Source organism: Trachypithecus francoisi, unplaced genomic scaffold (assembly GCF_009764315.1).
Source record: "Trachypithecus francoisi isolate TF-2019V2 unplaced genomic scaffold, Tfra_2.0 Lachesis_group3, whole genome shotgun sequence".
In the NCBI taxonomy this organism is placed as follows: domain Eukaryota; kingdom Metazoa; phylum Chordata; class Mammalia; order Primates; family Cercopithecidae; genus Trachypithecus; species Trachypithecus francoisi.
In genome coordinates this window covers 85263960-85285706 of record NW_022681468.1, presented here as the reverse complement: position 1 = coordinate 85285706, position 21747 = coordinate 85263960, and the positions used below count along the sequence as shown (strand labels likewise).

At 45.4% G+C, this 21747-nt stretch overlaps 2 protein-coding genes and 1 long non-coding RNA gene across 4 annotated transcripts; 2 read left to right on the top strand and 1 right to left on the bottom strand.

Annotated features, from left to right (window-relative positions):
- Window positions 1–8599: 8599 nt before the first annotated feature.
- METTL17 (methyltransferase like 17) lies at window positions 8600–16765 on the top strand. The gene is made up of 14 exons (XM_033188716.1): window positions 8600–8864; window positions 9017–9170; window positions 9251–9382; window positions 11222–11303; window positions 11956–12037; window positions 12533–12606; window positions 13383–13477; window positions 13948–14018; window positions 14199–14306; window positions 14568–14636; window positions 15304–15354; window positions 15612–15704; window positions 16263–16447; window positions 16522–16765. Exons 1-14 carry the CDS (start codon window positions 8790–8792, stop codon window positions 16625–16627), a joined length of 1377 nt encoding a protein of 458 aa, XP_033044607.1. The 5' UTR covers window positions 8600–8789; the 3' UTR covers window positions 16628–16765.
- On the bottom strand, window positions 15545–18887 carry LOC117070069. Its single transcript, XR_004431760.1, has 3 exons — window positions 18455–18887; window positions 17394–17529; window positions 15545–15742 (listed from the first exon to the last, which is right to left on the bottom strand). It is a non-coding gene; the product is annotated as an uncharacterized LOC117070069 (long non-coding RNA).
- SLC39A2 (solute carrier family 39 member 2) lies at window positions 18888–21541 on the top strand. Of its 2 annotated transcripts, none has more exons than XM_033188718.1 (4): window positions 18888–19237; window positions 19417–19547; window positions 19795–19840; window positions 20617–21541. In XM_033188718.1, exons 1-3 carry the CDS (start codon window positions 19123–19125, stop codon window positions 19804–19806), a joined length of 258 nt encoding a protein of 85 aa, XP_033044609.1. In that variant the 5' UTR covers window positions 18888–19122; the 3' UTR covers window positions 19807–19840; window positions 20617–21541. The 2 variants fall into 2 exon arrangements, with proteins under 2 accessions (XP_033044609.1, XP_033044608.1); XM_033188717.1 differs by having other exon boundaries at window positions 18966–19237; window positions 19790–19840.
- Window positions 21542–21747: the final 206 nt, after the last annotated feature.

Sequence of the window (21747 nt, the reverse complement as noted above, 5' to 3'; positions counted from 1 at the left end):
CTATATGCATCACAGAGGGACTACACTACACCTAAGTCCTGTTTACATCCTCATCACCAATAAAACTGCATCCCATACAACATATATTTTCTTTTTTTTTTTTTTTTTTTTTTTTTTTTTTTTTTTTTGGAGACGGAGTCTTGCTCTGTCGCCCGGGCTGGAGTGCAGTGGCGGGATCTCAGCTCACTGCAAGCTCCGCCTCCCGGGTTTATGCCATTCTCCTGCCTCAGCCTCCCGAGTAGCTGGGACTACAGGCGCCCGCCACCTCACCCGGCTAGTTTTTTGTATTTTTTTAGTAGAGATGGGGTTTCACCGTGTTAGCCAGGATGGTCTCGATCTCCTGACCTCGTGATCCACCCATCTCGGCCTCCCAAAGTGCTGGGATTACAGGCTTGAGCCACCGCGCCCGGCAACATATATTTTCAAACTTGCAGCCAGGCATGGTGGCTCACGCCTGTAATCCCAGCACTTTAAGAGACTAAGGCAGGAGAATCACTCCAGGCCAGAAGTTTCAGACACACCTGTCAACAAAGCAAGACCCCATCTTTAAGAAAAATTTAAAAATTTTCCTGGCATGGAGGCATGTTCCTATAGTTCCAGCTACTCAGGGGGCTGAGGCAGGAGGATCACTTGTGCCCAGGAGGTTGAGGCTGCAGTGAGCTATGCTTGTGCCACTGTACTCCAGCCTGGGCAACAGGCTGAGACCCTGTATCTAATAAATAAATGAATGAACAAATAAATAAATGAATAAATTAAAACTTGCTTAATAATTTAAGGAATTAAGGAATTCCACAGAATGAGATGGCTAAGTCCTATTAGCTCTACCTTCAGGCCTGTTCAAGTCAATATTTGTGTCCATATTCATATAAGGGCATTAACAATAACGTTGCATTTTCAGATGACAAGAATGTAAAAAGATTGTGAAAAATACGTGAATTAATTTTGTTGGAAGATTACATACAGTTCAAGGGTCTAATTCCAATATTTCTCACCTAGAATTTGACCCAGTGATTTAACACCTCTAACAACTCACGCCTTCCCTACCTTCAATACACTTCCCCATCTCTGTGCATTTTCCCATGCCAATCCTTTTGTATGCACTGTCCATCCCTTCCCAAATGACCCAATAAACCCTTGCTCACCCTCATGACCCTGCTCAGGTGGAGCCTCCTTGTAGAAACCTTCCTAGACCCAATGGGCAAAGTAACTTCCTCCATCTCCATGCTCCCAAAAAGCAATGTTCATGTAAGTGTTATTGCTTCTATCACATATTTAGTTTCTCTGCTTCTCCATAAGCTACTTAAGGACCAAGACTACGTTTCATGTATCTTAACATACCCTGTGACTAACACAGTTTCAGGAGTAGAGTGCACAGTACATAAATGCCTCATTTATAAAGATTAAATTCCCACTTTACATGGTGAAATACAAGCACTAGGAATGTAAATGACAGTTGTGTAGAAAGAAGCACAAATGTGAATGAATGCAAGATTTTGGAAACCTAGGTTGGAGTTGTTTATACATTAGATATTCATTCTTTTTTTTAATCAAGAACAAACTTTGTTTAACTTTGTACCCTATTAACAGAAGTTTTAAAAAAAGGTTTTACTAAACCCTCAGCTGTTGTCTCTCCTTCCCAGCTGGGGCTGTGACTGGAGCCCTTTTCCACAGCCTTGCTGCATCTTCTCCTTAGTACCTGCTCCACCTGCCAGGAAGTAGCTAGTTTCCATGTCTCTGTGCTCCAGTTTATGGGCTCCTCCCAGGTCTGACCATCAGCAGCCTCCTCCTCATCTTCCTTCACACATAAGTCCTCAGGAAAAGGTATGCTGGCCTCTGGTTCTGAAGCCACCATACCCTTATCTGGCTTGCTATCTTGTAGCAGCTTCACGGTTCATAGCTGCATGTTCAGAAGCTCCTACTGGGCTCCAGCCAAAGTAGTCACACACTCAAAAAGGGGGTCCAGTTGGGCCATCAGATTTTCCAGGTGCTGCTCTGTCTGGATCAGCTGTTGCTCCAGCTGCAATGGTTGCTTCTTGCCTGTCTACCCTCTTGGAGAACTGCAGCTTCATCTTTTCCCTGTTGTAGAAGAAGAAAAGGGCAATACTGCAGCAAAATTATTCTGCTCCATCACCTCAGTCTCCAAAGCCAGTAAGCAGAGGGGTGTCATTTAAGGTAGAGAAAGCTATTGGGTTTTTACCTCAGAGAATCACAATTACTTCTAGTCTAGTTCCTCACCCAGCACATGAAGCAGTATGTCAACATCTCCCACACATGGTCATTCAGTCTGCTGAAACACCTCCAGGAATGAGCAGCTCTCTCCAGTCTGATTGAGCTCTCATTGTTAGACAGTTCATATACAAAGCCAAATTTTCTTTCATGTATCTTCTTTCCATAGTGCTGATTAGAGCCTTCCAAAATAATGACTCTTCAATGTGATAGTTCCTCAGGAATTTAAAGACAATGGGCATACCCTTGCCCCCTTTCCTGAGTTTTTTCTGGTTTAATATCTTTGATCTTTTCAGTCAGGGCTCATTTTGCATAGTTTTCTCTGGTTGCTTTACTGAACATATAGTGCTCTTAAGGCAGTTCTGTGAGAAGAAAATTCTCCAGGAATGTTCTGATCAGTAGATAAAGCACAATACCTTGTTCCTACCATTGATTTGGGAAGTAGGTTGTCACATCACACCATAAATTTATTAGTCAATGGGTATGCCTAAGTGTCTCTCATAAGTGCTGCTGCTAAGAAATGTCTTCTTCCAGGCTGTACTCAGGCCCAGTGATAGAATTTACTAAACTATCCTTTTTGGCCGGGCGCGGTGGCTCAAGCCTGTAATCCTAGCACTTTGGGAGGCCAAGACGGGCGGATCACGAGGTCAGGAGATCGAGACCATCCTGGCTAATACGGTGAAACCCCGTCTCTACTAAAAATACAAAAAACTAGCCAGGCGAGGTGGCGGGCGCCTGTAGTCCCAGCTACTCCAGAGGCTGAGGCAGGAGAATGGTGTGAACCCGGGAGGCGGAGCTTGCAGTGAGCTGCGATCTGGCCACTGCACTCCAGCCTGGGCGGCAGAGCGAGACTCCATCTCAAAAAAAAAAAAAAAAAAAACTATCCTTGTTAAATTTCATTATTAAATTCAGTCACTCATCCTAGCCTGTCACGTCTACCTGGGATCACTAGCTATCTCTTGTAGTTTCATACATCAAAATTGGTTCAATTGGTTCTATTTTCTAATGCAAATAACTAATAGGGTCAGGGCTGAAGATACTGTCCTGGAAGGTATTACTTTCCAAATGTACCGTCAACTCATATTTAAGGGCTTCCTTCCCTAGGAGACCATGAGACCACTTGATGTCTTGAACTCTAGAAACACCGTGGTTGCAGCAATCAACCCCTTGTGCCACCGTTGGCCCCACTTTAGTAGTATGAACACTAGCTGGGTGTCCAGCTCCACCAGTTGCCGCTCTGGATGACCTCAAGCAAGTGGCTACTCTTTATTAGATTGTAGGAAAATTAAATGTGATGGTCATTATTCATTTACAGTTTACTACGTGCCTTTCATATCCCTTACCTCGCTGAATCCTTAAAATTACTCTATAATGTTGGAGGCCAATCAACTATTATCTTCATTTTACAGACAGTGGAAACTGTATCTTGCTCTCAGTACTATGGCACCGCCATGAGAGATGCAGACTCAGGGCACCCCCACCCCCCACCATCCTTGCATCTGAAACACTTACACAGCAAAAAAGCCACAATGGCTGAGGTATACAGCATTCCCAAAAGCAGCACCCTGGCCCTGGCCCTCTCATGCTGGTCCTTGAGCAGCAGATGCCAGCATTCTGTGGCCCCAGGGCCCACATGGGCTGGGGTCCCTGTGGAAGGAGGGCAAAGTAGATATTCATTCTTTTACAGATTTTACATAAAGATCTGTGTGGTTGTTTTAGGCTTATGTTAGTTGACATGGAATGGAGGCATTAATCACGTCACGACTAAAATCTAGAGAAGGTAAATCCAATGCACATGGAGCAGTGGAATCACTTCAGGAGGAACTGAACAGACTGCTTTAACCCACTGCAGAATTTTGAACAGCAAGAAATCCAAAGACTCAAGTTTCCAGCATAGAGGTGTGATGAGATGGAGAATGTTTGTATGAAGAGAGAAACAGGGGTGCTGCTAAAAACAAAAAAGAAGCTGGGTTCCTCCTTGAAATGGCCCTCCCTTGCTCTATTTCTTTTGGGTTTTAGGCCCCCCTTTATATAACATGGCTCTTTGGCGTGCTGGAGTAGGATTAAAAAGAAGAAAGAGGCCAGGCATGGTGGCTCACTTTAGGAGGCCGAGGCAGGTGGATTGCCTGACGTCAGGAGTTCGAGACCAGCCTGGCCAGCATAGAAAAACTCCATCTCCACTAAAAATAAAAATTAAAAAAAAAAAAAATACCTTGCTACAGTGGCGCGCGCCTGTAAACCCAGCTACTCGGGAGGCTGAGGCAGGAGAATCGCTTGAACCCAGAAGGCAGAGGTTGCAGTGAGCCAAGATCATGCCATTGCACTATAGCCTGGACAACAAGAGCAAAACTCTGTCTCCAAAAAAAAAAAAAAGAAGAAGAAGAAGACGAAAGAGGGAGAGGAAGTTGAACTGGCTTGTAGAAGATTTCATAGATGTCTGATGCCCATAGTACTATCAGAGCTTGAATAAAAACATCTTCACCAAATTCAAAATGGAAATTTGAAATTTGGAACAAGATTTGTACAAGAAAAAAAATACCACTTCCCATAACACGGTCTCCTCCTCTCCTAGCTTTAGCCCTTAACACAGAGTGTGGCACACCTAACACGGTCAGTAAAGAATTCCACCGACTCAAGAATGAAAAATAAACTCCATATCATAGATAAATGTCTTTTCCTTCCTCTTTATCTTCTCTTTTTTCATTCCTTTCTTCTCACATTTTTTCTTCATTTTCTTCATAATAGCAGGTCTCCTAGGCTAGGTGGCTGTGCCGGCCATTCCCAGTGATTCTCAAAAACACAGACAGATCCTTCTGGAAAGTTCTGTCTTGAATTAGTCCCTGTTGCAGGCCAGTACATTAGAAATGGTATTTCTAGAAGGCTTGGAGAAGTAGTGATAAGCCTGAGTTTCCTTCTTGGGATTCCTCTCCTAAGTCTGAACTAGAAACCACTGACCCAGTTGTTAGACAATGGAGGCCCCTAACACAGAGCATTTTAATGGGATAATTTTTAGATTTTCTTGAGAAACATTAACTGAGAATAGAAAGACTTCTACATTCTCTCACTGCCATGGCCATTCTGGTCCCCATTTCAGGGTCTCAGTCCCTCAGGAGAGATATACAAGACTCCCAGTGAGTGTCCAGTCCTTGGATTTTCCTCTAATACTTTATCCATGTGTTAAGAGTTCACACTGCACCTCTAAAGAAGCTCCTGTGTGACCGGGACTCATCTTCTGAGGATATCAGCGATCCTTTCATGCCATCCCATGCCAAGACTAACACTGCTCTGTGGTGATCCCCCATCCTATATCTGTAGGAAGCCATGCTGGGTCTGCCCCAGCCAGAGTTTTAAAAATCTAAAATCCCTCCGGAACCTCCTTGCTTTCTTCAACATAGATTTTTGCCAAAGGAGATCAGATCCAATTGGCAGATCGCTGTTCCACAGCAGAATACTTCGTAATTGGATTAGTCTCAATAGCAGCAGTAGTTCTGGCCTTGAATATGAGTTAATCAGCCAAGTCACAACACAAGGAAGCCGACGGCACCAGAAAACCCTGCACAATCCGTGAGTTTCTTCATAGTTGAGACTCAGATGAATCATCATTTGATCTGACTCATGCCTCCCCCTGCCTTAGGCCACAAGACTGAGGCTTTGCCTGGGATCTGCCTCTTTTCCACTCAAGAGTCAAATGAGCTCCCAAGGAGTAAGAAAAAAAAATGTTATTGATTCTGATTTGCACCCCAGTATTTTTTTAATTAATCATAACGAATCAAATATTTACATTAGAAGAAATCTTGTGTTGTGAAAAAAAGGAAGGAATAAAAGAAGGGAGGAAGAAAAGAAGTGGGAGGGTGGGAGAGAAAGGAAACAATAGATTAAGGCCAGGCACGGTGGCTTATGCCTATAATCTCAGCACTTTGGGAGGCCAAGGACAGAGGATTGCTCGAGCTCAGGAGGTCAAGACCAGCCTGGGCAACATGGAAAGATTCCATCTCTAGAAAAAAATAAAAAATTAGCCAGGCACAGTGGCATACATCTGTGGTCCCAGCTATTCAGGAGGCTGACGTAGGAGAATCGCTTGAACCTAGGATGTGTGGCTGTAGTGAGCCATGTTCTCACCACTGCACTCCAGCCTGGGTGACAGAATGTCACCTGTCTTAAAAGAAAACAATAGACTAGAAAAAAAAGAAAGAAAAGAAAGCAGTAAGTGACATAAGACCAAGAAGAAAAAAGCAAACTTGAGCATCATCTGTCCTCCCAGTGGCCTACTGAGGGAAAAGGGTGGACACTGAGCTTCACAGCCCACAACAAATCAGGCAGGGTCACTTCTGCAAACACTGATAACCTACTAAAACCCAAGTACAGAATAAGATAGACACTGAGATTCAGAGACAAAGTCAAGATGGCTCCTACTGCTGCAGGGAAACTAGAATGACTCAGAATCCCAGACAGGTCATGTTTGAAGAGGCCATTCATACACTACCAGTGAGGTGGAAGTTGCATTCCTTTCTCCCTTCTCTCCTTCTCTTATCCTGGAGTGCAAACATTGTGTGGAGCACAAACATTGTGTGAAGCCCACACATAGGCCTTTGGAGTTGAACTACTATGAAGGCACGTGAAATGTGGTGATTCCCTTGGACAAATTTCCTACAAGGAATCATTTCACAAAGCTTTATGGGCAGCAAATGCCCATAATTTGGATGGTGGCTTTTGGAGCCATGACATGCTCTCACCTATATGAATAGAATTCTGAGGACAAGAAGCTGAGAGATTTACTCAAGAGCTCTGACTAGCTGACAGTAGAATGTTGGCAGATCTTCCAACACACACATCTAGTATGGCCCAATCTTCAGAATTATCTTTGCATTTGGGCAAGAAGAGGCCCCATCGCCAGCACCTTGGCATTTGGGCAAGATTAGCACAAAAAATGAGGGATGACTTCAGGAGTAAGAACCTTTGAGACTGCCTGGGTTGTGGACTTGTTAATAGTCTGGAGAGATATCATCAACAGGTATCAATTTAATGGTTCCACTCCTCAGATATCTCTAGGGCAGAATCCTCAGCCCAGAGCACACACAGGATCACTACTACGAATATGAGCATTCTCACTGGAGGGGTAGAGGTCACTGTGGTGACCCTTTTGAGCACCCAGGAAAGATTCCTAGGTAAAAGGAGGACTGAGGAAAAGCTGGAAAAGAGGCAAGTGTCAGCCTAGGACGTGTCAGTGGGCCCTGCATTCATCTACAGGAAAGGTGGTTCCACATGGAAGAGGCAGAGCAGCCCTTCTCCCTTGTCCACCCATGTCTTCTCACCCCACCTCACCCCGAGATGAGGAGCCCTGAGAGAGCTGGCAGGCTGCGGTCGGTGAGGGCTGCAGATTTGGAGAAGAAGTCGAATAAGGGAGAGGACCACAGAAGGGCAGTCCAATTAGGGTGCTGGGGCCTGAGATCCCTGGACCACCTGTGGAAGGGCCTGATGACCCAGGAGTGTAGCCCTCCAGATGAACTGGCTGGTTCCACACACAAGTCAAGTGGATATGCTGGGAGAACATCCTAAACCTGTAACAGAAATTAGGGGGGCAGGAACCCACAGAAATCACCTACTGGATGAGCTCAAGTGTTTGGAGACTGAGGTAGCAGTTGTGCACTGTCACATTCCGAAAGTAGATATGGTCTGGCATATGCCATTTATCCTTCTGCATATGCTCTGGTGAATGAAGGAGTTGATGGGCCTGCAGACTCTGGAGACCATTACCCTGTCTACATTATCACGTCACAAGAGTGGCTGGACCCACCTGAGATTCTGCACCTCAGGTAGTCACGACGGCTACTGTAGAAGTCCTGGGCCTGGGGAAAACAGTCTGATCTAGCAGCAGACTCAGGAGGGTCCCCGTCAGAACCAAGTTTTCTGTGAAGTGGGTTTCAGTCCTTTTCCCGGAAGTACCTAGCACGCACGTAGGTGTTCTCAGTAAGTGTTATGTTAGCTTACTAAGAAGACTGGTCTCATTTGAAGAGAAATTAACAAATGTAAAAAAATAAAATAAAATAAACCTATTAACTAGGTTTAATATTTATCAAACTATTAACTATTCAATAATTATTTAACTATTAATTTCTGTTATCTTCAGTCTCTTAAATATGATGTTTCTCTTCTCTTCTTTCCGTTACTGCAGTCTCCCTTTTTCACACAGGGAAACAACCCAAGACTCAGAGTTCTCCGCGGAGGAATGCAGGAATGCAAAGAACACAGGAAGTCAGTACTCCCAGAAACAGTCTTTGCCGGTCAATGGCGCGCTCACACCCAACTCCATCCTGCCCCCGTCCCGCCCCACCCTCTTGATTTCTGGCGCCGGTGACCAGGCCCAACGCAGCCTCCAAGTCGGCCCAAACACGGTTTCCGCCTCAAGATATTTATATAACCATTGCTTATTGGCTGCTGGGAAACACTCGCTCTTCTGGTTGGCTGAAACTGTCGGGGTACGTTCTGCGAAGGCTGCTACTTGCGGCGTTGTGACTGAGGGTCACAGGCACCTACATTTCCGTTTCCGGTTCGCCTCCGGAGCCATGGCGGGGTCACTGAAGTGTCTGGTGACATTAGGAAGATGGTTCCCCGGCCTCGGAGTAGCTCCCCAGGCCCGGGTGAGTGCCTACATTGCCGGCTCACGGAGAGACTCTGGATCTGCAGAGACATCTCCGCGCGGAGGAGGAGCGCTCCTGGCAGCCCCCACCCTAGCGAGCGCCAGCAACTTTCCTTTCTGCCAGGAAATCAACCTTTCTTTCTCTGCCTGCAGGCGTTCGCCGCACTAGTACCTGGAGTGACCCAGATAGATAACAAGTCCGATTTCCTGCAGAAAAGGCCTCATCGCCAGCACCCTGGCATCCTAAACCTACCACACGTGCGGCTGCCACAGGCACTGGCTAACGGTGCCCAGTTACTGCTACTTGGTGAGTAACGGCTGGAAAGGGAGAAGAAACGGGACTGGACCTGCATGCAAGTGATTCCGCTTTTCATCTTTGGCCCACAGAAAATTCTCCCACTATGGAGAATCAGGTGCAAACACTGACCAATTATCTCTGGAGCAGACATTTGCCTGTAGAGCCAGAGGAGTTGCAAAGACGGGCTAGGCATCTTGAGAAGAAATTCCTGGAAAACCCAGGTAGGACTTACGAATAATTAAAAAGTAGGCCAGATTGGAATATCGGTTAGAAATGAAGAGTAAGAAATAATTTTACAGTCTCTCGAACAGGTACTGAAGTCTCTTATTTGACTTTCTAACCAGAGCAGCAGTTGTTACAATGATGCCTTACTAAAAGAAAGTAGATTATTCTAGAGATTGCTTAGGTAAAGGTTAGAATGTCCCAATATACTGTTTTTTGTTTGTTTGTTTGTTTGTTTGTTTTTGTTTGTTTTTTGAGACGGAGTCTCGCTCTGCCGCCCAGGCTGGAGTGCAGTGGCTGAGATCACTGCAAGCTCCGCCTCCTGGGTTTAGGCCATTCTCCTGCCTCAGCCTCCCGAGTAGCTGGGACTACAGGCGCCCGCCACCTCGCCCGGCTAGTTTTTTGTATTTTTTAGTAGAGACGGGGTTTCACCATGTTAGCCAGGATGGTCTCGATCTCCTGACCTCGTGATCCGCCCGTCTCGGCCTCCCAAAGTGCTGGGATTACAGGCTTGAGCCACCGCGCCCGGCCTGTTTTGTTTTTTGTTTTTGCTTTGAGACAGAGTCTTGATCTGGCACCCAGGCTGAAGTGCAATGGCTCGATCTCGACTCACTGCAACCTCCGCCTCCCAGGTTTAAGTGATTCTCCTGCCTCAGCCTCTTCAGTAGCTGGGATTACAGGCGTGCACCACCACACCCGGCTAACTTTTGTATTTTTAGTAGAGACAGGGTTTCATCATGGTGGCCAAGCTAGTCTTGAACTCCTGACCGCAGGTGATCCACCCGCCTCGGCCTCCCAAAGTGCTGGGATTACAGGCGTGAACCAACGTGCCTGGCCACCAATATACTGTTAAAATCTAGATACTTGTTTTTTTCCTGCAAGTCCACTGGATTAGGACCTTCTAAGTTTTTATTCAGGTAAAATAAAGTTCCTGGATGACCTCTACCCAGTACTGAAACCCTCTTCTGGGATAAGAGGGTAAATATAATTCATCAAGTTAGTTTCATGATTGTGAGCTCCTTAACATTACCATTTATTCATCTTGCATTCCCTGCACACCTCACAGTACCTGGCTCATAGTAGGTGATCAGTAGATACTTGCTAAATAGTACTGAACTGAACAGTCATGAGACCTAGATTTTCAAATTTCTTTCTTCTCCATAGGAAAAGTGGAGATCATCAAAACCTTAAATTTTGGAGAAGTGAAGAAATCCAAAAAATAGTGCCCTTGGCCTACCCTTTAATTTTTTTTTTTTTTTTTGAGACAGAGTCTTGCTCTGTTGCCCAGGCTATATAGTGCAGTGGCACGATCTCAGCTTACCACAACCTCTGCCTCCTGGTTTCAAGTGATTCTCCTGCTTCAGCTTCCCAAATAGCTGGGACTACAGGTGCACGCCACCACGCCTGGCTAATTTTTGTATTTTTAGTACAGAGAGGGTTTCACCATGTTGGTCAGGCTGTTCTGTTCTTGAACTCCTGACCTTGTGATCCACCTGCCTCAGCCTCCCAAAGTGCTGAGCTTACAGATGTGAGCCACCACGCCCGGCTTACCCTTTAAATTTTTATCACACTTTCCTTTAATGTAAAACCTGTGGGACAGGATTGATTAAGCTGAATAAACCATTCTTAGAAGCAAAATGCTATTTGAAACAATCTATTAGTGGTAGTAGTTACTGTTAATTCTTGCCTGAAACTTTTCTCTAGGTTTGTTGTCTCTCTTGAGCTTTAAAACTTTCTTAGGTGGAATCAGGGAGGACTGGGTGGGCAGTATATTCAGATATTGGATTTGAGCCCTGTTCTCCCTAGGTCCTGACTTCCAGTCCTTGTTCTCACCACAGACTTATCTCAGACAGAGGAGAAACTTCGTGGAGCAGTGCTACATGCACTACGTAAAACTACCTATCATTGGCAAGAGCTGAGGTAAGGGGGCCTAGAAGAGGTGCACAAGAAAGAAAAGGCAGACTTTAGAAAGAGAGTAGGGGAGTACAATTACACAATCAATTTAGTATTTTTTTTTTTACATCGCCTGACCTTAAAAGGATCAATTTAGAGGGCCGGGTACGGTGGCTCAAGCCTGTAATCCCAGCACTTTGGGAGGCCGAGATGGGCGGATCACGAGGTCAGGAGATCAAGACCATCCTGGTGAAACCCCGTCTCTACTAAAAAAAAAATACAAAAAACTAGCCGGGCGACAAGGCGGGCGCCTGTAGTCCCAGCTACTCGGGAGGCTGAGACAGGAGAATGGCGTGAACCCGGGAGGCGGAGCTTGCAGTGAGCTGAGAGCCGGCCACTGCACTCCAGCCTGGGTGGCAGAGCAAGACTCCGTCTCAAAAAAGAAAAAAAAAAAAAAAAAAGGATCAATTTAGTATTTGAAAAAGTTAAAGTTCAAAGTTTCGAACACTGAAGTTTGAAGATTTAGTGTTTGTAAGGTTCCCCAGGACCCTTTGGTATTGGGGAGTGAAAGGGCTGAGCTGGAAGAGCCCTTTCCAAGATGACATTTTCTAAATCTAGAAGGTAACTATGGGATTAAGGTTATTTACTAGTATGTATGACTCTCTGATTTCAATGGCAGCTACACTGAGGGACTGAGCCTGGTGTATATGGCAGCAAGACTGGATGGTGGCTTTGCAGCAGTCTCCAGAGCATTCCATGAGGTGAAAGTCCCTTAACTTCCAACCTGAACTTTTTGACCATCAGTTCCCTATTAATAAAGTAGTTTTCTAGGATGGGGATTCTTGGGACATTGCATATGCATTTTTTTTTTTAAAGAGGATCTCCGCTGGGCATGGTGGGCTCCTGCCTGCAGTCCCAGCTGTTTGGGAGGATGAGGCAGGAGGATTGCTTGAGCCAGTTTGAGGCTGCAGTGAGCTGTGATCTCCACTGTACTCCAGCCTGGTGACAGAGTGAGACCTCATCTCTTAAAAAAATACAAAATAAAGACGTTCTCTTTATCCTGTGAAAGCTTTCGGTGACCCAAGAAAGGTTTAGAATCACTATTTTAAGAGATTCTTATCCCATAAGGTATTTATATTGAATCTCAAAAGGCATTCACATCTCACATCCTCTGTGATAGGCTCCTAATTCATATTTATCAAGGTCCTAAATAAGTATCTAATTACTCTGCTGTGGGATGTTGTATATTTCTTCAGATCCGGGCTCGAAATCCAGCATTTCAGCCACAAACTTTGATGGACTTTGGCTCGGGTACTGGTTCTGTCACCTGGTGAGTAACTTTCTTCGGCCTTGTCTTGGTCAATTTTAGCTCTAGAAAGCCATACTTACCCCACTCCAAAATTAAGAGACTGGAAAACCAGAGGGAGAATAGGCAAGTTGGGAATCTATAATGTTTCTTCCATCGGATTAGGCAAGGCAGAAGAAGGTATATGGATTGGGGCCAGAACTTAAAGAAATGTCAAGTGAAAAAAAGGCACATGTTTAGAAAAATTAAAAAGAAAAGGAATTATCAATCAAAGTTTTTTTGCCTACAAATAATATTTTGAGTCTACCTTTTTTTTTCTCTTTTTGGAGATGGTGTCTCGCTCTGTCGCCCAGGCTGGAGTGCAGTGACATGATCTCGGCTCACTGCAGCCTCCACTCCCAGGTTCAAGTGATTCTCTTGCCTCACCCTTCCAAGTAGCTGGGACTACAGGTGCCGGCCACCACACCCAGCTAATTTTTGTATTTTTAGTAGAGACAGGGTTTCACCATATTGGCTAGGCTGGTCTCAAACTCCTGACCTTGTGATCCACCTGCCTCCACCTCCCAAAGTGCTGGGATTACAAGCATGAGCCACTGCGCCCAGCTGAGTCTACCTTTTTTTTTAAAGGAGTTGTAAATAAAACAAGAAAATAACACTATTAGTTATTTTATTACTAACTATACAACTATTTTAACATAACACTCTCTTTTCCCAGGGTGGGGTTGGGTGTAAATGGGTCTCTTGTAGAGATGACTCTTGGTCATGGGAATTGGTGATTTATAATAATTTTGCCATCTTAGGGCTGCTAACAGTATTTGGGGCCAGAGCCTACGTGAATATGTGTGTGTGGACAAATCAACTGACATGTTGGCTTTGGCAGAAAAACTACTCAAAGGTGAGTACAAGAGCACTTCCAAAGTTGAGGGAGTTAAGAAAGCAAAGGGGTACTAGTAAAAGTGTTTTACTGGGAAGTAGAGAAGAGGGTAAAAATTAAGATGAATCTGGTTTACTTTTAAAGTTATGGTCAAGCAAAGGGTGGTATTAGAGGTTTCTGCTGGACTGAAGATGGGTTGGGTAAGATTCAAAGGACAAGAGGCCTAATATTCTCCCTGCCGGTTTTTTTTTTTTTTTTTTAATTAGAACCTGTTACCCAGGCTGGTCTCAAACTCCTGGCCTCAGACCATCCTCCCACTTCATCCTCTGGGGTAGCTGGGATTACAGGCATGCACCACCATATCTGGCTCATCCCTGCCCTTTTTGATAGATACTTTCCCTATTCTTCAGGCCATGTTTCTTATCTGGATATCTCTTCAGTTTATACCTAACTTCCTACACACTCAAAGTTGCCTCTTCTTTTCTCCACAGGTGGTTCAGAATCTGGGGAGCCTTATATTCCAGGTGTCTTTTTCAGACAGTTTCTACCTGTATCACCCAAGGCAAGTGGCAGTGTTTAGAATATTCTAAATGTGGAATGTAGCAGATGGAAAACTATGGCTTGAGCTTTGCAGCCCAGCACTGAGTGTCAGAAGATAAAAGAAATTTATCGGCTAGGACTTTATTATATTCTTGGGATGCAGAGATGTTGAGTGTGTCATGTTCTTTGTCTTCGTCCTCAGGTGCAGTTTGATGTAGTAGTATCAGCCTTTTCCTTAAGTGAACTGCCCAGCAGGGCTGACCGCACTGAGGTAGTTCAAACCTTATGGCGTAAGACAGGTCATTTCCTGGTGAGTTAAAATTCCTTTTTCTCCTTAAGTCTTAAAGCAGCTTCATGGATTTCATGCCTTTGCTCCTCTCATTGTCTTCGTTCTTCACCATTTTTCTCCTTTATGGGTTTCTTTATCCCTCTTTGAGGGTCTCCATCCTGATATATAATGTGTATTTCTTCTTAGGACCCCTTCTCCATCTATGATGCTTTTACAGAGCTACTGACATTTACACTTTCATGTCATTTAAGTCTTCTGCGTATTTTTCCCTTTTATGAACAGGTACTGGTGGAGAATGGAACAAAAGCTGGGCACAGACTTCTCATGGATGCCAGGGATCTGGTCCTTAAGGTCAGGCTTCTTCTTCCCTCCCTCCCCAACACGTATGTCACTAATTACTGTTAGTCTCTTAAAAACTAAAGAGACGGTCATATATTGACAAGGGTGACTCTCAGGAAACTGGGCATATAAAGTCATTATGATACAGAGCAGTGGTTGGCAAATGAGAGCCTGTGGGTCAAATCCGACCTGCCACCTGTTTTTATGTAAGCCATGCTGATTTGTGCCTCTGTTGTCTGTGACTGCTTTCACACTACAAACAGCAGAGTTGAGTAGTTGGGACAGAGACAGATTTTGCCTACTCTCTGGCCCTTTAAAAGAAAGTTTGCGGAGTCCTAATCTGGGGCATTGCTGAGCCAAGAACCTTGTCACTGGGGGAGAGTATGAGCCAGTGTATAATCATACATTTAATTGTCCTGGAGTGGGATTTTTTTGAGAGTGGAGGTTGCTGACAAGGGAGAGCACCGTACTATGTGCCAAGTTCTTGCCTTTCTCCTGCAGCAAAGAGGAAGTTATTTGTCTGGAGTATTAAAGATGCAGCCAGCTTAACGCAAAGGACATAGTTAATAGTTTTTAGAATTGAATGTTAAAGGAGTCCTCAGTTTACTGACTGCAGAGATTGAGTTATGAAAATAGACGCCTGGCCCAGCTTTATTTCTTTTATTTCCTTTGATTTCAGGGAAAAGAGAAGTCACCTTTGGACCCTCGACCTGGTTTTGTCTTTGCCCCGGTAAATATTACTTCTACCTGTCCCACCACACAGATCTGAACTCAGGTGTGGCCAGGAAAAGTAAGATGGTAAAGCTAAGCCACTCTTCACTACTTTGTGTTCCTATCCAGTTCCTATCTAATGATTCTCCTGGCTCTTCCTACCCACCGTTCCTGTCCTCCATTCTCCCTGGCCCCTTTTGACTCTATTATTCTTAGTTTTTAAGTTTTGTGATTGATGGCTCTTTTGTCTTACCTCATTTTTTTATGTGTTCACAGTGTCCCCATGAACTCCCTTGTCCCCAGTTGACAACCTCTAGGCCGCTGGCCTGTAGCTTCTCACAGGCGTACCATCCCATCCCCTTCAGCTGGGTAGGTACCTGGGGATATTGCAGCAGGAAGCAAACATCCTGGAAGAAACAGGAAGAAAAAGAGTCAGAGTTAGGAGGAATTGGATAATTCATAGAATAGCCTAGCGACTTTAGGGCCTACATGTATATGATTTAAACATTGTTTTTTTTTTTTTTTTTTTTTTTTTTTTTTTTTTGAGGCAGAGTCTCGCTCTGTCGCCCGGACTAGAGTGCAGTGGCCAGATCTCAGCTCACTGCAAGCTCCGCCACCCGGGTTTACGCCATTCTCCTGCCTCAGCCTCCCGAGTAGCTGGGACTACAGGCGCCTGCCACCTCGCCCGGCTAGTTTTTGTATTTTTAGTAGAGACGGGGTTTCACCGTGTTAGCCAGGATGGTCTCGATCTCCTGACCTTGTGATCCGCCCGTCTCGGCCTCCCAAAGTGCTGGGATTACAGGCTTGAGCCACCGCGCCCGGCCTAAACATTGTAAAAAAGGACTGCAGGAATGGGGAAGAAGGGGCTTTACAAACTTTTTTCCCGTATCTTTTTCTTCTAAACAGTCTGTATGTTCCTTATCTTAGAACAAGAAACCAAAGGAAGAAAAGTTCTCTATGGTGATCCTTGCTCGGGGGTCTCCAGAGGAGGCTAATCGCTGGCCCCGTATCACTCAGCCTGTCCTTAAACGACCTCGCCATGTGCATTGTCACTTGTGCTGTCCAGATGGGCATATGCAGCATGCTGTGATCACAGCCCACCGGCATGGCAGGTATAGGGAGTGTGACCACAATTAGTGGGATGTGGCAAGAACCTGCAGCCCACATTAACGTCTCATTTCCATAGGGATTTGTATCGTTGTGCCCGTGTCAGCTCCTGGGGAGATCTTTTACCTGTGCTTACTCCATCTGCGTTTCCTCCATCCACTGCTCAAGATCCCTCTGAGAGTTGACAAGGATGTCTAACAAGTATTTTCTTCTATCTTGCCTGCCAGGGCTGCCACTACCTGGTATCCAGGAGGGGAATGCTGGTATCCCCATATGTCCGTGTTTGTTTGAGATTTTTAATAATAAATTTTTAAAGAATGGAAGTGGATTTTGTTATTCTTAAAAAGTGTAGAAGCTGGGCACAGTGGCATGTGCCTGCATTTCCAGTCACTCAGGAAGCTGAGGCAAGAGGATCATTTGAGCCCAGGTGTTAAGGCTGCAGTGAGCTGTGATTGTACCACTGCACTCCAGCCTAGGTGACAGAGCAAGACCTCCTCTCTTTAAAAAAAATAATGTAAAAGGTATAGTTAATTATCCTGGTCTATCCTGTAATGAAGAGCTTCCTCAGATTTTTGGTGCCAAGCTTCCCACACAAATCTCAAGCTCGCCCTCTCCTATTGTGGCAGTTCAGATCTCCATAAGCTCTTCGCTGTAATGATGAATGTGTACACTGATCATTAAAGCAGAAGTAGAAAAACCAGATTTCTATAAGCCCTTTGCTATAATGATGAATGTACAAGTTAAACATAAAAGCAGAAGCAAGAAAAATGTATAATGAATTGGGGGAACCTGGTGCCTGAGTACGAAGGCTGGAATACAAAAAAAAGCAAGCCCGTTAAAGCCCCACCTGTACTTTCTCTACCTCAGATCTAGTTGAGTGATAAAGCATTCCTGCACATACAACCCATACCAGGACCAACTTAAGATTAAGAAATATCTGCAAGTACTCACTATGGTGGGATCAGCTGCAAAGCGAAATGAACTGCCCCATGCTCATGTTGATGGTTTTCTAGATACTGCCAACATGTTTGCTCTTTCTGATGCTGATGAATTTCAAACGCGAACAGACACCCTCGATGTGGGTTTGCTAAGAACATAGAAGAATAGGAAGAAAAGTTGCCAGGTTCAGACATCCCAGGGAAAAAGAAGCATAAACAGCTTTAGCATTCAATGACTGATGATAATGCTGCAATAATGGGAATGGTTTTATTTCTAAATCAAATCATTTATTGCTTTGTTTCTAAAAAAAAAAAAAAAAACTATCTGCAGACCCCTAGTTTAGATTAATTAGGAAACATTCCTGCAGGTAGTCACAGAGCTTGAATTGTATATAAACGCTAAAGAAAAGCTTGTAACTTTGAGTTAGTCTGATGTGCTACTTCGACCTCCCTGTAATCAGTTGCAGAAATAAACTCCCTTCTTTCCCAGTCTGTCTGCGTCTCATTGTTGGATCACAAGAACAAACAGCGGGACCAGTAACACTGCAAGAATACTGCTTCTACCAGAGGCCAGGACTTCCCTAGGAAGATAATCTGGAGTAGCTAGGAAAGCTGCCTCCAGAGCTCTGAGAACTGGCTCAACAGGTCTCAGGGTTGTTATGTGGGCCACCTGAATAGAGTAATCAGCAGCTGCCTGGCCTCTTTCACTACCGCCTTCCCTTCTATCTTTCCCAGGGTCACTCAGCTACCCTAGAGTATGTATGGGAAATGCCCCACACATTTCCATCAAGAGTGATTCCCATCAGAACTGAATCTTCTACCCCCACCCCTCTATATCCAGGTAGAATCCTCCCATTTACTCAGTTAATTTCTGTTTTCCCCTAGGCCTTGCTGTTTCAGGGCTAGAGCAGCTTCGTTTGTCTTAAAACTTAAATGTCTTTTTTTCCAGTTCTTACCAGGAAACAGGCACAGTCAGAAGTTGTAACAGTATAAATGTAATACCAGAAATCTCAACACATTCCTCTCAACACTGGTCCCAATCAAAAGAGAAAGAAAAAAAACAAATCAACTTACCACTAGACATTTCCATGCCTGCAGCTATTTTTCTGGGGTTACAGGAAAGGGTAGTTCCCTCATGTACTAGTTCCCACAGAGTAGCACCAGCACCACCTGTCAGCCCCACCTCTTTACCTCCAGGTGGCCCCAAATCTCCTCTGAAAGCGAGTGGTTCAAGTATCAGCATTGCAACCTGTAAGACTTGGGATGGGGTGGAGAAGGTATGGAAGGCTTAGATCAAATGTCCAGAGTGAGACTGGACCAGATTGTCCCCAGTACAAAATAGCTGGGAAGCAGCTACCATAGACTTTTCTATTTTGGATTAGACCAACCCCAAGCACATGAACTAAGACTATCCATAGCTCTTGGATTAGTCATGCCATTGAAGAGGAGAAGACGCCACTGGGCTGTGCCTGGCAGGAGTCTGGAGTTTCTGGTTTCCAAGCTCAGGAAGGCGTGAACCAAGGGAGGGGCCTCCATGCAGCGGGAGGGCTAGAAGCTGGAGCAGGATCTGTCAGCTCTGCAATGCTGCACAAGCAGAAGCAACTCAGAAAGAAGATACCAACAGCCTCCTGAAACTCACGAGAGTGGACACTCCAGTGTTGACCACCTAAGATACCACTCCTGCTCCAAAGATTACAGCTCCCTTGTCATTCTGACTTCTGGACTTACCCTACACCCCAGAGATGGAGCAACTACTAGGAATAAAACTTGGCTGCCTGTTTGCCCTGTTGGCTCTCACTCTGGGCTGTGGCCTTACTCCCATCTGCTTCAAATGGTTCCAGATTGATGCAGCCAGAGGTATAGCCCTACCCCATCTTTGTTCCATAGCCTGAGTCTCACCTCAACCCTGTCCTGACACCTTGCTCTGATTCTCTCACCACCCCCAACCTTGGGATATTGAGTGCTGCCTGCTGCTCTTTACTCACCTTTGTCTGTCTCCTCAGTGCCAAGTGGGTTTAACTTCTGCTTTTTATTAGGTCATCACCGGCGAGTCCTCAGACTCCTGGGCTGTATTTCTGCTGGTGTTTTCCTGGGAGCAGGGTTCATGCATATGACTGCTGAAGCCCTGGAGGAAATTGAATCACAGATTCAGAAGTTCACGGTGCAGGTGAGAGCAGAGATTTCAAGCCGCAGGTCTATGAGGCCAAAAGGATAAACAGGACAAAGGAAAGAGAGTGGGAAAGTGACGGAGCCAAGGACATGGGTGGAACAACAGGGAAAATGACAGATCTTGTGTGGGATGGTGAAAGCAAGTAAGATTAGGCTTTAAGGAAAACAGAATTGCTGAAGGGATGGGACAGGAAGCTGCGCTGCTCCATCCCACTTCAATTTCTGCTGCTTTCTCCTTAGAACAGATCAGCAAGTGAGAGAAATTCTTCTGGTGATGTTGATTCGGCTCATGTAAGTACCTCCCACCATCCCCTATCTGGGGGATGAGGAGAACCAAAGAGGCCTTTCATACCCAAACCCTTTTGAGAGGAATACCTGAGGAGTACCAAGAATCCCTTCTGCTCCCTAGCTCAGACATTGTAGAGGAAAAGAGGAGCAAACCCAATCCTTTTGAGTTTATAGAGCCCCAGGGAAAGCTCTTGTTTTACTCTTTCATTCTTTCCCTGGATCCTCTGATATACCTCACATCATTTTCCCCGTATTTTTAACTCTTTTGAGATTGTGTCCCTTAGTCCCTCTGGCAGTCTTTTGTTGTTGTTGTTTTTCATTTGTTTGTTGAGATGAAACCTCTCTGTCACCCAGACTGGAATGCAGTAACACAATCTCGGCTCACTGCAACCTCCGCCTTCTGAGTTCTAGTGATTCTCCTGCCTCAGCCTCCTGAGTAGCTGGGATTACAGGCACGTGCCACCATGCCTGGCTAGTTTTTATGTTTTTAGTAGAGACGGGGTTTCATCATGTTGGCCAGGCTGGTCTCAATCTCCTGACCACAAGTGATCCGCCCACCTCAGTCTCCCAAAGTGCTAGGATTACAGGCGTGAGCCACTGTGTCCAGCACACTCTGGCATTCTTGTTACACGTCCATGTCTACTCTTGGCTTCATTCCCTACCCTTTCTTGTGTTCTGTTACCACATTTTCTCATTCTCTTCAATCTCCCAATTCCATGTCCATCCAATGCATTCCCTACCCTTCCTTTTCATCTCACAGTCCTTATTTTTGTTTCTAGATGGAGTATCCCTATGGAGAGCTCATCATCTCCCTGGGCTTCTTTTTTGTCTTCTTTTTGGAGTCGCTGGCATTGCAGTGCTGTCCTGGGGCTGCTAGAGGATCAACAGTGCAGGAGGAAGAATGGGGTGGGGCTCATATCTTCGAACTCCACAGCCATGGACATTTACCCTCACCCTCAAAGAGTCCCCTCCGAGCCCTTATCCTCTTGCTCTCACTCTCCTTTCATTCAGTGTTTGAAGGGCTAGCTGTGGGGCTGCAACCGACAGTAGCAGCTACCGTGCAGCTCTGCCTTGCTGTCCTGGCTCATAAGGGGCTTGTGGTGTTTGGTGTAGGAATGCGGCTAGTGCAGTTAGGTACCAGGTCACGATGGGCAGTGTTCTCCATACTATTATTAGCTCTCATGTGCCCCCTGGGCCTAGCCGTGGGGCTGGCTGTGACTGAAAGGGACTCTGAAGGAGGGCGGGGCTTAGCCCAGGCTGTGTTAGAGGGTGTGGCAGCTGGCACCTTCCTGTATGTCACCTTCCTAGAAATTCTTCCACGGGAGCTAGCTAGTCCTGAGGCCCCTCTAGCTAAGTGGAGCTGTGTAGCCGCTGGGTTTGCCTTCATGGCATTTATTGCCTTATGGGCCTGAGAGATTCCTGGCTTTTCTGATGGACCTATTTAGGATGACGTCTCTATCCCCAGGGAGACCTCCCAAATGGCTTTGGCCCTCCGACATTACTTTACTGAGACTAAATAGCATTCAATAGGACTGGACTGGACCCCAGGTTTCCTTTACATGAGATCCCATTTCTCACTCAGGACTGAGAAAAAGATATTTAGGTTGAGTAGCTTTTAATTGGAGAATTGGTACAGAGATGCTCCAGATTTTATTCTTGTCCCATTTATGCTACTGTGTGTAATAAAATGCCCATTTTACCCTCCTTCAGCCATTCTGGATTTTATTTCTCCTGGTTGCCTCGAAGCTATCTGGCACAGGAAGTGGTGGAATAGGGAATGGGAAGGATAAGTGTTGAATGCAGTATTTTATTCTGGAATTAGGGTCCCTAGCCATTCTGTCAGTTGCCAGCCACACCCCCAGACATGGGCTAAAATTCCAATAACCCCCTCCCACCTTATCCACTGTAGT

Coding starts and splice junctions, on each gene's coding strand:
- METTL17 (XM_033188716.1), top strand. CDS start 8,790: ATGGCGGGGTCACTGAAGTGTCTGGTGACATTAGGAAGATGGTTCCCC. Junction 8,865..9,016: donor GAGTAGCTCCCCAGGCCCGG/GTGAGTGCCTAC, acceptor CTCTGCCTGCAG/GCGTTCGCCGCACTAGTACC. Junction 14,307..14,567: donor GTAAGACAGGTCATTTCCTG/GTGAGTTAAAAT, acceptor TTTTATGAACAG/GTACTGGTGGAGAATGGAAC.
- SLC39A2 (XM_033188717.1), top strand. CDS start 19,123: ATGGAGCAACTACTAGGAATAAAACTTGGCTGCCTGTTTGCCCTGTTG. Junction 19,238..19,416: donor CCAGATTGATGCAGCCAGAG/GTATAGCCCTAC, acceptor GCTTTTTATTAG/GTCATCACCGGCGAGTCCTC. Junction 19,548..19,789: donor TTCAGAAGTTCACGGTGCAG/GTGAGAGCAGAG, acceptor CTTTCTCCTTAG/AACAGATCAGCAAGTGAGAG.